General features: G+C 34.1%; 1 protein-coding gene across 3 annotated transcripts in view; it reads right to left on the reverse strand.

Annotated features, from left to right (window-relative positions):
- The window catches only part of LOC138705005 (inter-alpha-trypsin inhibitor heavy chain H4-like), a 110,773-nt gene that overhangs the window by 25,330 nt on the left and 70,343 nt on the right, over nucleotides 1–15,100 (reverse strand). Inside the window, exons 9-11 of one of the 3 annotated variants that reach the window (XM_069833536.1) lie at nucleotides 11,034–11,357; nucleotides 5,589–5,670; nucleotides 700–765 (exon numbers count right to left, since the gene is read on the reverse strand). In XM_069833536.1, the coding sequence (XP_069689637.1) occupies nucleotides 700–765; nucleotides 5,589–5,670; nucleotides 11,034–11,357 (472 nt within the window). The remainder of the gene's footprint in view (nucleotides 1–699; nucleotides 766–5,588; nucleotides 5,671–11,033; nucleotides 11,358–15,100) is intronic. The other 2 variants (XM_069833537.1, XM_069833539.1) reach the window with 2 other exon arrangements.

Here is a 15,100-nt window from a genome sequence, read left to right on the forward strand (position 1 = left end):
ACAGCAGAGGGAGAGGGGAAGGTAAAGAGAGCAGGCCGCGCTTACTTAGTCGTGATGTTGCCAAATGCTTCATATAAACATCACGATTTTCTCTAAAACGGCGAATATTAGAGAAAAAAACTTATTTAGATTTTTCAGATCTCTCCTCATGATCTGTAACCAGTTTCATTTTGGTGCAGAGGTTACCATCCACCTTGTATACCATGTTAAAAAATGCAGTCCGTTTTCATCCACTTCTTACGGTTTAGGAGTTAGGACCATTTTTGTTTGGCTTACGAAACTGTTATGTTAAATGCAAGACGCAATAACCTTAACAACTTGAAGCGTGTGATGCCACCCACAGATAAATATGCCAACAAGAAGTAGTCTTACAGAATATATGATACTTTATGGGAAAAGAAAACTTCAAACAATCTTCCAATAAAGGTTTAATTTTAATTCTAAGGTAAAGTTGTTCTAATGCAAGACCTAATATGTTGTTCTTTAACGTTAATTTTGAAACCAAGACTCCCTAGTCATTTTTTCGTATTTAAATATTTCACTTACGTGACGTAGTATTTTCAAATTTGAATAATTTATTACATGCTTATATACCTTGATTTGAAGAACTCATTTTTTTCCAATCACAATCTTAATTAGAGTTATTGTGATATCATGCAACACACTTTGATCAGCCTCTGTAAACAAACAATTAATTACCGATATCTTTGCTGTGCAGGGCTCGGTCTTGTCCCACATTTAATTTAGTATCAGGTCTTTTGTGATCTGTAACAAATGTTTCCTAGTTAGTTTTCATACTCGAAATGTGTACAAATCATGATGTTAATCAACAACTGAAAACTGGAAGTGGGAATCGTTGAAAGTATCTTAATTACTTAATTTTATATTTTCCATAGAAACCAATGAATGTGCCAAGGCGAATAACTTGGGAAAGGTTGAAAGTACCATAAAGGTTTCCTTGAAGCTCAAGGGGCATCTGCTAGATGAGCAACATGGAGAACGCTGAATGTGCTAAGCGATCCTAGTAGTGTTGGAGAGAATGTCGTAACGTAACCTGTTTCCCACTCGTGCTCTCATAACACTAGAGTATTAAGCGCATTGTGTATTGTTTTCCACGTGATTCTTCAATGTTCAGTGCTTTATGATGGCGTGGAAAGGAGGATTTATAGCTCAAAAACTCTGAGCTAACAATTCACGGAAGTCAACGACCTGAATATTCCACCTGTGAAACTGAATAAAACAATCATCCCGTTTAGCTCTACCGTAAAAAATCTCGGAGTGCATTTCGAATCTAATCTCAATTGGGATATGCAGATTAAATATACATGTAAAAAGGCATTCTCTATTCTCCATTCACTAAAAAGATTGTATCATTATCCACCTAAATTAAAACAGACGCTGGTACAGACACTCATTCTACCTCACTTCGATTATTGCGACGTTTTGTTCAGTGATCTCAGGATTGATTCCGCTCAGAAACTACAGCGTGTTCATAACGCGTGCATCCGCTTCATTTGTAATGTTCGATACTATGATCATATCTCACCTTCTTTCAAGAAGTTATCATCGATTAATACTCGATCACAACGCGATAATACGCTAGAAATTCCACTTCACACATCGTCTCTGTATTCCTCATCTTTCACTGTTGCTACCTCTCGTCACTGGAACTCTCTGCCACCTGAAGTCAAGGGCTGCCGAACATTGAAATCTTTCAAATCCAAGTGAGAAAATTATCTTATGACGAGTTGCCAAACTAACTTACTATTATGACAAGTGTTGTATTGCATGTTTCCACGTATTCACATTTTTTTTTATGTTCTAGTGATATTCAACTTATTTTATATTTTTGTTTTCATATTTTCCGATAATGGTATATCTCTAATGTGATAAGTTGAGCTATATATAATCATAATTTTCCTTACTGTGTGTACTTAAAAATATTGTATTCATTGTATGCTTTGTACTGCACTATTTTATTACTACTATTTGTATTATTATTATTATTATTATTATTATTATTATTATCATCATTATTATTATTATCATTATTCCTATTCTTATTTTTATCATTATTATTATTATTATTATTATTATTATTATGAATAATTGTCTTATTTTTTATACTTTGTATGCCTCATTTATTTTTACCTGCTGTTCACATTTTATTATGCTTTTTTCTTTCTTTCTGTATGTTATATATTATGTCTGATTTCTTCTTACTTGTTGTTTACATTTTATTATTATTATCTTATTCAGTTTTGTGTGTAAAATTGTAGTGTACTTTGTAAATTTGTAGTGTTTTTGTAACGCAGTCTTTACTCCTGTTTGAGTGTTAGAGAAGACCGTATGGCCTTGACTCTGCCAGATTAAATAAATTATTATTATTATTATTATTATTATTATTATTATTATTATTATTATTATTATTACTATTATATTCAATATACAAAGGCATATGTCAGTGATGTCAATGCAAGCGCAGTTTTCTGACCTTGACGTCGTGCGCGGGTATCAAGCGCTAAGAATGGAAAGAGGAAGGGTTGTGCATATGAATAAGCAGCCTGTTAGGTTAAGAAAACAGTGGTGCACAAACTTCAAACGGAACGTGAAATTTTATGGAAGCAATATAGCTTCTTTCTGTTTGATATTATCTATATTGTCTGTAAAACAAAAGTGCTAATACCAATTTCTTAATATTGCAGTTGTGTTTTAAATGTTAATAACATAATAAAGAGTTAAGAAGGAATATTCACATAAATTCCAAAGTAGTAGAACTATACTGTACTAAATGGATGAAACACATCATTCATAAAGAAAGTGATATCCCAAAAAAATTAGATTGAGTATGACATGATAAGTTGGAATTGATATTGATGGTACCTTTAGCCTTATAAAAGTAATAGTAAACTAATCAAAACAATATTACAGTACAAAGCAAAGTTACCTAGGTATATACTGTATGTTTTAAGTGTAACTAATATTCCATAACAAAACTCTCATCGCATTATGCTTTTAAGATGATATTGGTGAGCAACTTCCTATCATCAGAATATTAAATTATTTTCTCGAATGTGCTGAAGCTATATAACACATAGGCACCTATCTTTTGGTTATGATGTAACAGTACTTACTTACTTACTGGCTTTTAAGGAACCCGGAGGTTCATTGCCGCCCTCACATAAGCCCGCCATTGGTCCCTATCCTGAGCAAGATTAATCCAGTCTCTACCATCATATCCCACCTCCCTCAAATCCATTTTAATATTATCTTCCCACCTACGTCTCGTCCTCCCCAAAGGTCTTTTTCCCTCCGGTCTCCCAACTAACACTCTATATGCATTTCTGGATTCGCCCATACGTGCTACATGTCCTGCCCATCTCAAACGTCTGGATTATAGATGTAACAATAGTTGCTTTATTAATTCATTTCCTTACAAACAATTTCCATGCGAATATTTTCAAAATTTTCAATACACTATCTTCAGTAGGCCTAGTACGTATTTATGGTATATTATATTTACGAAAACATTCTGTAAGGCTACTAAATAAATAGGCCTATATCTGAAAATTTCACTTTCCTATTAAAAAAAGTTGAGAAAACATTTTATTTGAACAACAAAATCAAACATGTGAAAAATTAACATTAAAATTAAAACTTACATTCTTATAATGCACTCATATTTATCAGGCAAATTTAAAAATTAACATGGATACAGTTTTAATAAGTTCTCTTCTCTTTATCCATTAAATCAGTGCTGTCCATCCCTGAATAAAGATCGACCAAGCGGCATATACTACTTCTCTCGTCTGTCTCTTTCCTTTCCGCTGTAAAGCGTTCAGGCTCTCCTGAGCTCTAAAGCTCGCGCTTGCTCCTATGGGCATCAACAGACATGACTGGCATAGGTGTTGCTTGAAGCAACCACTGACAAAGTTGAAATCATTGTTATTGCACTGTTAAGTAGAGAATAATGAAATAAAGTATAATATTTTGATAACTGCATTTTATTATAGAAGGATGTTTAATAGTAAATTCATTATTATTATTATTATTATTATTATTATTATTATTATTATTTTATTTTTATTATCACCTGACGAAAAATAGGGTAGGCCTACATACTTTAATGAGCTGCTAACTTCTGTTACCATAAGACATCATGGTACATTATAACTAGCAGATGACAAACCAACATGCGTTACACTGTACCTGATGGTTTATCAGGTCATTGTTAAAGTCTGTAGTAAGGCGTTTAGAGATATTTTGGACATTCATTCCAACGGCTATGGGCAATACATGAAAAACTTAAGAGTGGAGAGACAACTTACAAAGACAGTAGAGAACATAATGGACGCTACCATAGTTAAAAAACGTTCAGGGATGAGGACATGAATTTGATTAAAGTACATATCGATAATTTTACTGAAGAAGAAAGTTACTGCGCCTGAAAGAAGTCAAGTAAGGAATATTTTAGCCCTAACTTAAATGGTAGTCGTATAAGTCTTTGAAAGAAAAACATATGATTTTTCAGTGACATAAATAGTTTTCTAGTTTTCAAGAAATTCTATTGAAATGTTGCTTTTGGTAAACTGAGGACTGACACTTATCAATTAAGCAATAGGCTAAGCTGTATATGAAGACGAAAAATCACCTCAGTTAAAGGACCTATTTACCATGGTTCAATTCCTTGATGTGAAATATAGGGAATTTTATGCCTTTTTGTGTCAGTGATATTACACTGTAGGAATCAAAGTTTTCTTGGCAATGCATCATAGCACATACATCTTTACCAAAATGCTCATTTTTATATGAGAATGAGTCCCAAAACTAATATGATTTTAAGATTCTGTTCAAGTTAGATATTAAAAGTGACATGAGACTAACCTACAAAGTAGGACTTGTTTTAGGTACAAAGCACGAACGGTCGGAAGACACGTGCATTGGATTTTAGAGAAAACTATGATAATATAAAAATCTGTATGTATAGGCCTAATATTACTCAATAAATCTATCTATCTATCTATCTATCTATCTATCTATCTATCTATCTATCTATCTATCTATCTATCTATCTATCTATCTATCTATCTATCTATCTATCTATCTATCTATCTATCTATCTATCTATCTATCTATCTATCTATCTATCTATCTATCTATCTATCTATCTATCTATCTATCTATCTATCTATCTATCTATCTATCTATCTATCTATCTATCTATCTATCTATCTATCTATCTATCTACCGATCTACCTACCTACCTACCTACCTACCTACCTATCTATCTATCTATCTATCTATCTATCTATCTATCTATCTATCTATCTATCTATCTATCTATCTATCTATCTATCTATCTATCTATCTATCTATCTATCTATCTATCTATCTATCTATCTATCTATCTATCTATCTATTTATCTATCTATCTATCTATCGATAAGAATTTCAACTTAAATTACATACAAATTATGTGTAATATCAATTTTTATGTTTTTTTGTGTGTTTCCCGATAATTTAACGTTTTGCACTTTCAGCGTTTCCCACTTTCAGTCTTCAACTGTTGCACAAGACTTTGTACTTACTACTTTCTTCCGTATCTGGTAGAGCCTTTATTCCATTAGGCTTAACGACCACGAGTGAGGTTACTGGAGTAACGAAAGAATACTGTAAAGTAACACAGAAATTGACTGTTAGAAATGATCCTTATAAAAGTAAGTAAAACCTGTCTCTGTTCTCAAGGTGATAAACGCTGTCTTGTGAAACTTATATGACGTGGGAGACTACGCTTTTTTCACTAGTGGCGGATACTGATCTGTTCGCGATTCACCCATATGAAGCCAGTTGTGTAAGCCAATTTACCCACAGAGTCGTTACCGAGGATACGCCGAAGGAGGCTAGTCTACGCTACACCTGGAGTGAACTAAGATGATGATGCAGATTTTTGGGATGCTAGAGGTAAACCGGAGCTCCCGAAAACTCCCCTGTGTTACCTGGACCACGAGTTTACTCAACACAAGTTATAAATCGGTGTCATGCCGAGAATCGAACTCGGGTCCATAAGTCCAGCGCTCTAGTCACTAGGCCACTGTGATAGCTAGAGAATAAAATGTAATAGAAAATATTGTCACAGCTACACCGGGGTTCGAACGCGTGTCCGTTGGTCGCTTAGGTGTGGCGGCAAGGGGAGCATCTGGATGCCGAGAGGGTAGAGGGGCGGTGTACTACTGCAACGCGCGAGGGGGGGTTGCGCGCGCATCTGGTGCTGGCAGAGAGGAGAGGGGTCTGGATTGTTCGAGAGTGCTATCTCTGGACACGCGTGGAACTTTCTCGTCTACGTCGCTGTGGTTATAAAAGAGAAGACGCAAGTGAAAGTCATTCAGTCAGTCAGTAAGCCAGTGTTGTTACAGCCAGCAAGCAGCCAGTCTTGTGAAGCCAGCTTTGAGACCAGAGCGCGACTTGAGTTGTGTCCGTAACTGTGGAGCCTGAAGCCCGGAGTTCGAGTGCAGTGGACCGCAGTTGGGGGACCTGAGTTCGAAGTTCAGCGGATCGTCTCTGAAGGTCTGGTGTTCGAGATTCTGTGAACGCGAGTGACTGAGCTAGAAGAACTAGCCAAGACAAACGAGCTGTGAACTGAGAACTGACAGTTCTGTGTTGTAAATGGTGCTTGTGAATATTAGTTAAGATTAACAGTTCATTGTTGTTCGTAATAGTCCAAGTAAATTGTCATTGTCGTCAGTGGAGTGCACTAACGAATACTGTGTTACTGTGTGGAGAGCAAATCCTATTGTTGAGATAATAAAAGTTACATTGTTGTTCAGTAAAAAATTTACAATATTTTCATCGTGCTTTACAAGCCAGGATATACATGCACAGAATATTACCATTATCTTCATGCTGAATTCTTATGAAATTACACTACAAAGAGAAGATATTCCATAATGAGTGTTCACTTTTCCATTTTACTTGCTCATATGTCCATTTTCTTCAAACATCCAACTTTTTTTTGTTTACTTTTTGATATACGCAACGAATCGAATGGTTATGTAAGAAATACAGTTTCTACATCTCCCACGAGTTACTAGCCCAGCCTTTAATAGGTTTGTGACAATTTGGAGTAAATTTTTTTCGGTAAAAAAATATCTGTGGCACACGTTTTCCCTGAGTACTTCGGACTTCTCAACAATTTCTAAGCTATAACACGGTATTATCACCCTACTCTCTTGACCTGAAGTTTTTTTGAAAATTTAAAGTAAATAACTGCAATTAAAATATTATTATGGAGTTTTCGCACCCTTCCGGTTCGCTATACGGTTAACACTATGTTGACGTCACTCATGAAAGGTCCAATCAAAGCCATTCACCTCACGTTATTTCAATAGCGGACCCGCTATCTCTAGGCGAATAACATAGACGTGAAGAAAGTTTACCGTACGCCTAATTCGGTGTTAAAACATGGCATCTTGTACAACATTTACCACTGTGGACGATATTTATCTAATTAGAATAGTACAATATTGATCAATTATTCAGGTCAAAGTACAAGAAGGCTCAGGAAAAAAACAGTTTCGTTGAGATTCCAACAGACAAAAGGTTGAGTCGTGAGTATTCCGTCTGGCGAAAACGCTCTTTGTTTAATTCGCCATAACTCGGAAACCAGTCAATATTTTGAGTAGCGACCATTTCTAAAAGTAATGTCAATTCTTTTACAACCTTTCTCTCGCTGTGACCTCCCACCATGTAACGAATGTACAGTAACGTGAAAAATAAAAAGTTCGCGGCTTAACAGCTTTTGAAGGTGTAAATGTCTATTCTGAACAGATCACTTAGTAGTATTTTTTGTCACTTTTCAAAAACGATTTACATTTCGAATTTGTTATGCTTTTCTCAGGCATTGAGCTTTCAACTAAAAAATTTACAATGCGATTGTTTGACTATTAAAGGAGCTATGGCATTACAAATAACTTAAAGGAATGGGAAATATCGTACAATAGATCTTACGTTAAAGATATACGTGCACCGATCCCTTACGATTCTTTCCGAAGTTTTAAACGTGAACATACGTCACTACTAATGTCAACATAGCGTTAGTAGTTTAGCGCATCAAGAGAGTGTGAAAACTGTCTATGAACTTATCGTCTTTTAATAGCATAATATGTAACGTGTGCTAGACGCTATAAAGAAATATATTACATGAAAATATAATTTTGCCGTTTCTAAGGAGTAGTTGTAATTTCTGAGGGATGTTAAATAAATAATTACCCTGTAATTATAGCTCTTATCATTTTAGATTACGAATATTAAACAGACAGTAACAATTATTATTATATCATTACTGAATAGTGTTTGCTGTTTATAAGAGAAGCTTCATGAGGAACTACAATAAACATCGTTCCTGAATATAATCTGCAGTTCATAACGCCCTCTAAATAAATAATTACAATACCCATGATCTCTGAGTAGCCTATGTCGTTTCTAACAGACACTAAAAAGACTGACTTTATTGCCTCCGGACAAGCCTACAATGAGACAGAATTGAAAATAGAGTATGAGCAAATATCATTTTCAAACACCTCACTTACTTACTTATATACATACTTACTTATTTACTTACTTTTAATTACTTATGGCTTTTAAGGAACCTGGAGCTTCACTGCCGTCCTCACATAAGCCCGCCATCGGTCCCTATTTATGAGCAACATTAATCCAATCTCTACCATCATATCCCACCTCCTTCAAATCCAGTTTCTTGTTAACCTCTCATCCACGTCTCAGCCTCACCAAAGGCGTTTTTTCTCCGCCTCCCAACTAACACTCTATATGCATTTCTGGATTCGCCCATACGTGCTACATGCCCTCCCCATCTCAAATGTCTGGATTTAATGTTCATATTTATGTCAGGTGAAGAATAAAATGCATGCAGTTCTGCGTTGTGTAACTTTCTACATTTCCTGTAACTTCATCCCTCTTAGCCCCAAATATTTTCCTAAGTACCTTATTCTCAAACACTCTTAACCTCTGTTCCTCTCTCAAAGTGAGAGTCCAAGTTTCACAACCATACAGAAGAACCATTAATATAATTGTTTTGTAAATTACAGCTTTCAGCTTTTTTGAGAGCTACTGGATAATAAAAGCTTCTCAACAGAATAATAACAAGCATTTTCCATATTTATTCTGCGTTTAATTTTCTTCTGAGTATCATTTATATTTCTTATTCCAAGATATTTGAATTTTTCCACCTCTTCGAAGGATAAATTTCCAATTTTTATATTTCCATTTCGTACTATATTCTCGTCACGAGAAATAATCATATACTTTGTCTTGTCGGGATTTACTTCCAAACCTATCTCTTTACTTGCTTCCAGTAAAATTCCTGTGTTTTCCCTAATAGTTTGTGGAGTTTCTTCTAACATAGTCACGTCATCCGCATAAACAAGGAGTTGATGTAACACGTTCAATTCCAATCATCCTGGACTTTCCTATGGCATATTCTAGAGCAAAGTTAAAAAGTAAAAGTGATAGTGCATTTCCTTGCTTTAGTCCACAGTGAATTGGAAAACCATCAGAGAGAAATTTGCCTATACGGACTCTACTGTACGTTTTACTGAGAAACATTTTAATTGATCCAACTTGTTTCTTGGGAATACCAAATTCGTTAAGAATATTATGTAAAACTTTTCTCTTAACCAAGTCATATGACATTTTTAAATCTATGAATAACTGATGTACTGTACCCTTATACTCCCATTTTTTCTCCAATATCTGTCGAATACAAAAATTTGATCAATAGTCAATCTATTACGCCTAAAACCATACTGATGATCCCCAATTATTTCATGTTCATACGGAGTTAATCTTCTCAAAAAAATATTGGACAAAATTTTGTACGACGTCAACCAAATTGATATTCTTCTAAAGTTACTACAGCTAGTCTTGTCCCTCTCTTTACACATAGGTTGGCTACGATTATGGACTCCTTCCATTCTTCTGGTACTATTTCCTTTTCCCAAATAGCAAGTAAAAGCTGATAAATTTCGTTAGATAATGCGCTTCCACCCTCTTGTATTAATTCTGGTGAATTTGATCGATATCTGGAGACTTGTAATTTTTCACTTTTTTATCGCAATTTCCACTTCAGAAAGTGTGGGTTCGGGTATAAATGGTTCAACAGATTGTATTTGAATTTCGTCCCGATCATTTCTATTTGGTCTATGTATATTTAGTAGATTCACAAAATAATTTTTCCATCTGTTCAGGATTGAATGAGAGTCTGTAAGCAAGTCACTATTCTCATATTGACCACATTTACACTTCAATTCTTAAATTCCTTTATATCCTTATATAAATCTCTAATGTTTTTATTCTTACTAGTTGTTTCTACCTCATTCAGTTTTTCTTCGAGTAATCTCTCTTTTTATTCCTAAGTGTACGACTTGCTTCCCGTCTATCATTAAAATAAATATCTTTATTCCTCTCAACTGGATCCTGAAAAAATTTCAATTTTGCCTGTTTCCTTCTTTCTACTACCATGCAACAATCTTCATCAAACCACGGTTTCTTTTTCTTAGTTTCATAATAACCTATGCTTTGCTAAGCTGCAATTTTGATATTATCTCTGATATTTTCCCACACGCTATTAACATCTAACTCTTTCTCAACTTCGTCGGAACTTCCTAAAGTGGCAAACCTATTTGAAATTTCGACCTGATAATGTTGCTTAGTTTCCTCGTCCTTTAATTTAGGAATATTGAATCTTCTAATATTAACTTGTTGCTCTACTCACTTGGCTACTGATAGTCTTTCTCTTAATTCTCCAATTACCGAAGAATGATCAGAATTACAGTCTGTCCCCCTGAATGTTCGAATGTCCACTATACTAGTATATCTTCGTTTATATATCAAGATGTGATCTATTTGGTTGTGTGTCAATCCATCTGGAGAAGTCCAAGTATATTTATGTTTATCCTTGTGGGGAAATGTACTAATGTTTTTAAAAACCACTGACGGAAAATATATTTCTCTAAATTTACCTTGAGAGCTAACCGTAGTGCTTGCTTCTTGACCACTTTTCTCTTCTTAAGTTTAGTGTGAGCACGATCAAGAAGCTGTTTGATAGTGAGGTATGCCCAGACTCTCTCCATACAATTTACGGAGTTATTATTTGTGGCTTGATCATCGATCACAGCTGGGGGCTTCATAGGTCTGAACTGGACCATTCCATCTGGAGAGCGCGCATAAACCTCGTAGTGGAACTCTTTACCAGGGATCGTTTTTTGTAGACGACCCGCTACCACCAGTTCAGTACCGGAGTAAAATGTGGGAAAGCGTTTGTTTGTCACTGAGATGGCTTCGACCTGCAACACACACACGAGTACTGTTGACATGAGTTCAATATATCAAATTTTCCTTATAACGAATAAATCGTAAAAAAATCAACGTTTCCTTCGTGAATAGTATGAAATTAAGCGATGCTACGAGAAAGTTTCTGTGGACTATTAATCTTTTAAAGTTGATCCGTGTCTGTCTTTCTGTTACATTTCACATAAGTATTCAAGTAACTTCTTTCATGACACATCCAACACGATTCACTAATTATTTTTTAACTCACAAGTATATCTTAACAGTTTCTCTATATGCATGCCGGCATAATATTATGGTTTGCATAATAGTTACTTATGCAACAAATGGATAATCTTGATGATTATGGCACGTGTGAATGTTTGTCGCACGAACGATAGTGAGCAGCTTAGCATTAGTCTATAAATTATAAGAAATAAATTATGAAATAAATTCGAGATCCATCCACAGTTTACTTTTTGGTGGAAAAACTTGGTGTGATGCATATAATAATTCAAATAATGGACTTGAATTAATAAGCAAATAGTTTGACATAAATTTTATTATCTTTCTATCAACGAAAATAAAACCATAATTATTCCATTCTTATTATCTGAAAAATGTAACAAACCTCCTACATCTATATTAAGTACTAAATTACATAATTCTGATTGTTGTTTTATAGAGTGTAAATGTCCGATTATTAAAGAGTCCTCTGAAGTTAAGTATTTAGGCATTTTTTCTATAATCATTTAAAATGGAACCAACACATTAATTACCTTTGTAATAAATTATGTAAAATAATAATATGTTATTTTGTTTTATTGAGGAATTACTTGTCAATAAGTTTATTACGCACAATATATTTTACTTTATTTGAATCGGTAATTATGTATGGAATTATAGGATGGGGTAGCTCATTTAAATCCAATTTTAATGCACTTTATTTATTACAGAAGAAAATAATTAAAATATGTCTTCATAAATCTATTGATTTTCCGTCTCAAAAATTGTTTTTAGACTTTAATGTACTTAACATAATACAAATTTATTATATTGTATTAATAAAATTCATACATAAAAATCGAAATAATTTTGAATTGTATTGTCATAGCTTTATGAAACAAAAGGTATGAATTCTTTAAGATTGTTTGAACCAAAATGCAACACTGTTACAGTATTTAATCATAGTAGTAATTTAGGCCCAGGAAGATATAACAAATTTATATTTAAATATCCTAATCTTGTCAATTCTAATAGTTCTAGTATTAAATTTAAAAAGTTATGTATGGATTTTGTAAAAACTGAAAAATTGTAAATTTAAATTTATATATTCTAATTGCATAGTAGACATAAGACAAATTCTATTGTATACTTATTAATTTCAATTCAGGAATTCGCCCCTGAGCACGAGTTCTAATCTTTCAGGGGCGAGCTAATGTTTTTCTGTATATATTACATTTTATGTTACAATTATTAGCAAAATAAATAAATAAATAGCTGACAAAGTCTTCATATGCTCGTATCGATTAGTTGCGCATGGCATTGACACTAAATAAAGAGAAATGGATGACCTTGCAGGTTATGTTACAAATGTTACTTTAATGTCATTAATATAGTTTTTCTGAACCACAGAACTGTTTTATGTGATATTACAAAAATGATACAAAATTGATAAAGATTGGAAATAAATGATACGTTACCTTTTGTCCTGGATTTCATTACTTGCTACGCCGCGCGTAGAAGCGGTAAGTAAAGATAGCAAGCGTTCCGGTATTACGTTATAGCGAATACGTCATTACTTTTATTGGCACGAGTGCTATAATAAGCCGATTACACACGATATTGGATGTAGTAACAACGTATTTATAGTGCTAGGATGGCATAAACTAATAATTTTCATATTTTAATTTATTTCATGTTATATAAATTAAAACTCATTGTGTTTATTTCTGTTTCGAATCTAATGGTGAGCAAACATAAAATGAGTCGTACCCTAATTACTACTCACGTTTCGTATTGTAAACATCTGCCTTAACTACCAGCTATGTATTTGCTTGTATAACAACTCCAAAGACAAAGACATAAGGAAGATCTGTCCATCTTGGCTAATTTTCCATCACCCGAATGTCCTTCACAGATTAAAAGTTCTGGCTCCACCATCAATATAATACACCAATTGAAGTTAATCATCACTTACCAATTATCAAACATTTTATAAATTATTTGAACAATGTTCTAATTCTCATATTTTAAAAATAATTCAAGTAAACGCAATAATAAATTATGATGCCTACTTTAGAATTCAAGACCGCTTCAAATGTATCATTTGAAAGAACCTGAATCTATCTAAAAAAGAAAAACTACTGTTTAGCCTGAAAGATGACAAATTCAGTTTGCGTATACAGGTAGACTATTTTCCACACACAGAGTGGAAGTTGTTCAATGAGAGTAATTTCCCACAGTGAATTCTTAAAGGTGCAATTCCTATGAAGTGTTTGACGCACGCGGCTGAGGATAGCATGTGACGCACTACTGTGCCATAGTGGGATGTTAGGGTAATGGTTCCTTTGGTGCGTCAGAAGCGTGCGTCGACCGTAGCGCAGGTTGAGCTGCGCGGCCATACCTCTTCAAGAGCAGTACAGACGCAGCCGTGGAGGAGTAAAGAGCCTCTACTTGCCTTAAGACAGAAGGATCATAAATTTTCTTTGCCATTTTGCGTTATTTCGTTTTATTTAGTAGAAAATCGACTTTGTTTCTTGAAAAAATTGTAAGACCGGAGTAAATTCAATAGTGCTTGCCAACACATGGAAACAATCCCTGTCAGTGGCGTCGCGTGACATTTTGACATAGGGATGCGATTTTTTAAATGATTAAAATACAGTAGTCTGCTTTCGTTATTTGGAGAGTTGCGTTCCTGGAAATAGCCTCTTATTGATGAATGTTTCAGTTGAATTTTTTAATTTTCTTTATAATCTCCTTGTAGCATAAGTTATAAGGATATTTATCGGGCCGAAGCCTGGCCGTGTTTACATAAAATACGAAAGACGAAAGTGCATAGAATGAGACCGACTACATCAAAATAAGCTTCATAGTTTTATTTTAGATTTAACAATATTTCTTCAGGAAGCGAATTTGCAAAGGTGGTAAATTGTGTGTGATCAAGCAACTCAAAAGTTTCAATTTGGAATTTTCAGAAAACTTTTGAATAATATCAATTCTGATAACGTGCAGGATTTCATTGAACAATCGCCCATACACAATTTTCTTATCCTCTCCAGGGATTGCATCCAACCGTGATCTTTCAGATTGAGGATAATTTTCAGCAGCAAAATCATCCATGCTTTTCCAAAATTCCTGAAAGTTCTTGCTTGTACTCCTCGAAATTATGAATTTTTGTTTTACAAAAAGTAACATCTGATGCTTTTTGATACAGAATATCAGAGTGTGGGAATATTTCAACGAATAATATTAGTAGAAAATAAAATCAAAATCCTTCAGTAAACTTAACAGCCCTCGTGCACAAACGACAGTTTCGTAGTCCCATTCACAATCTTCATTATCCATTATTGATTCAAATAAGCATTCCAACTTTGATGATTTAGAGAAAAAAATTCGAAAATTCAGCAAGATCAGTGAAGATCACTTTTACTTGTTTCATAAAATTGGCACACTGAGTTAAGACGAGATTTAATAAATTTGTATGCTTAGCGTACACAAGAATCGCTGACTTATAGTGCCTGCGAAATTTTACATGTAA

Source organism: Periplaneta americana, chromosome 8 (assembly GCF_040183065.1).
Source record: "Periplaneta americana isolate PAMFEO1 chromosome 8, P.americana_PAMFEO1_priV1, whole genome shotgun sequence".
Lineage (NCBI taxonomy): Eukaryota > Metazoa > Arthropoda > Insecta > Blattodea > Blattidae > Periplaneta > Periplaneta americana.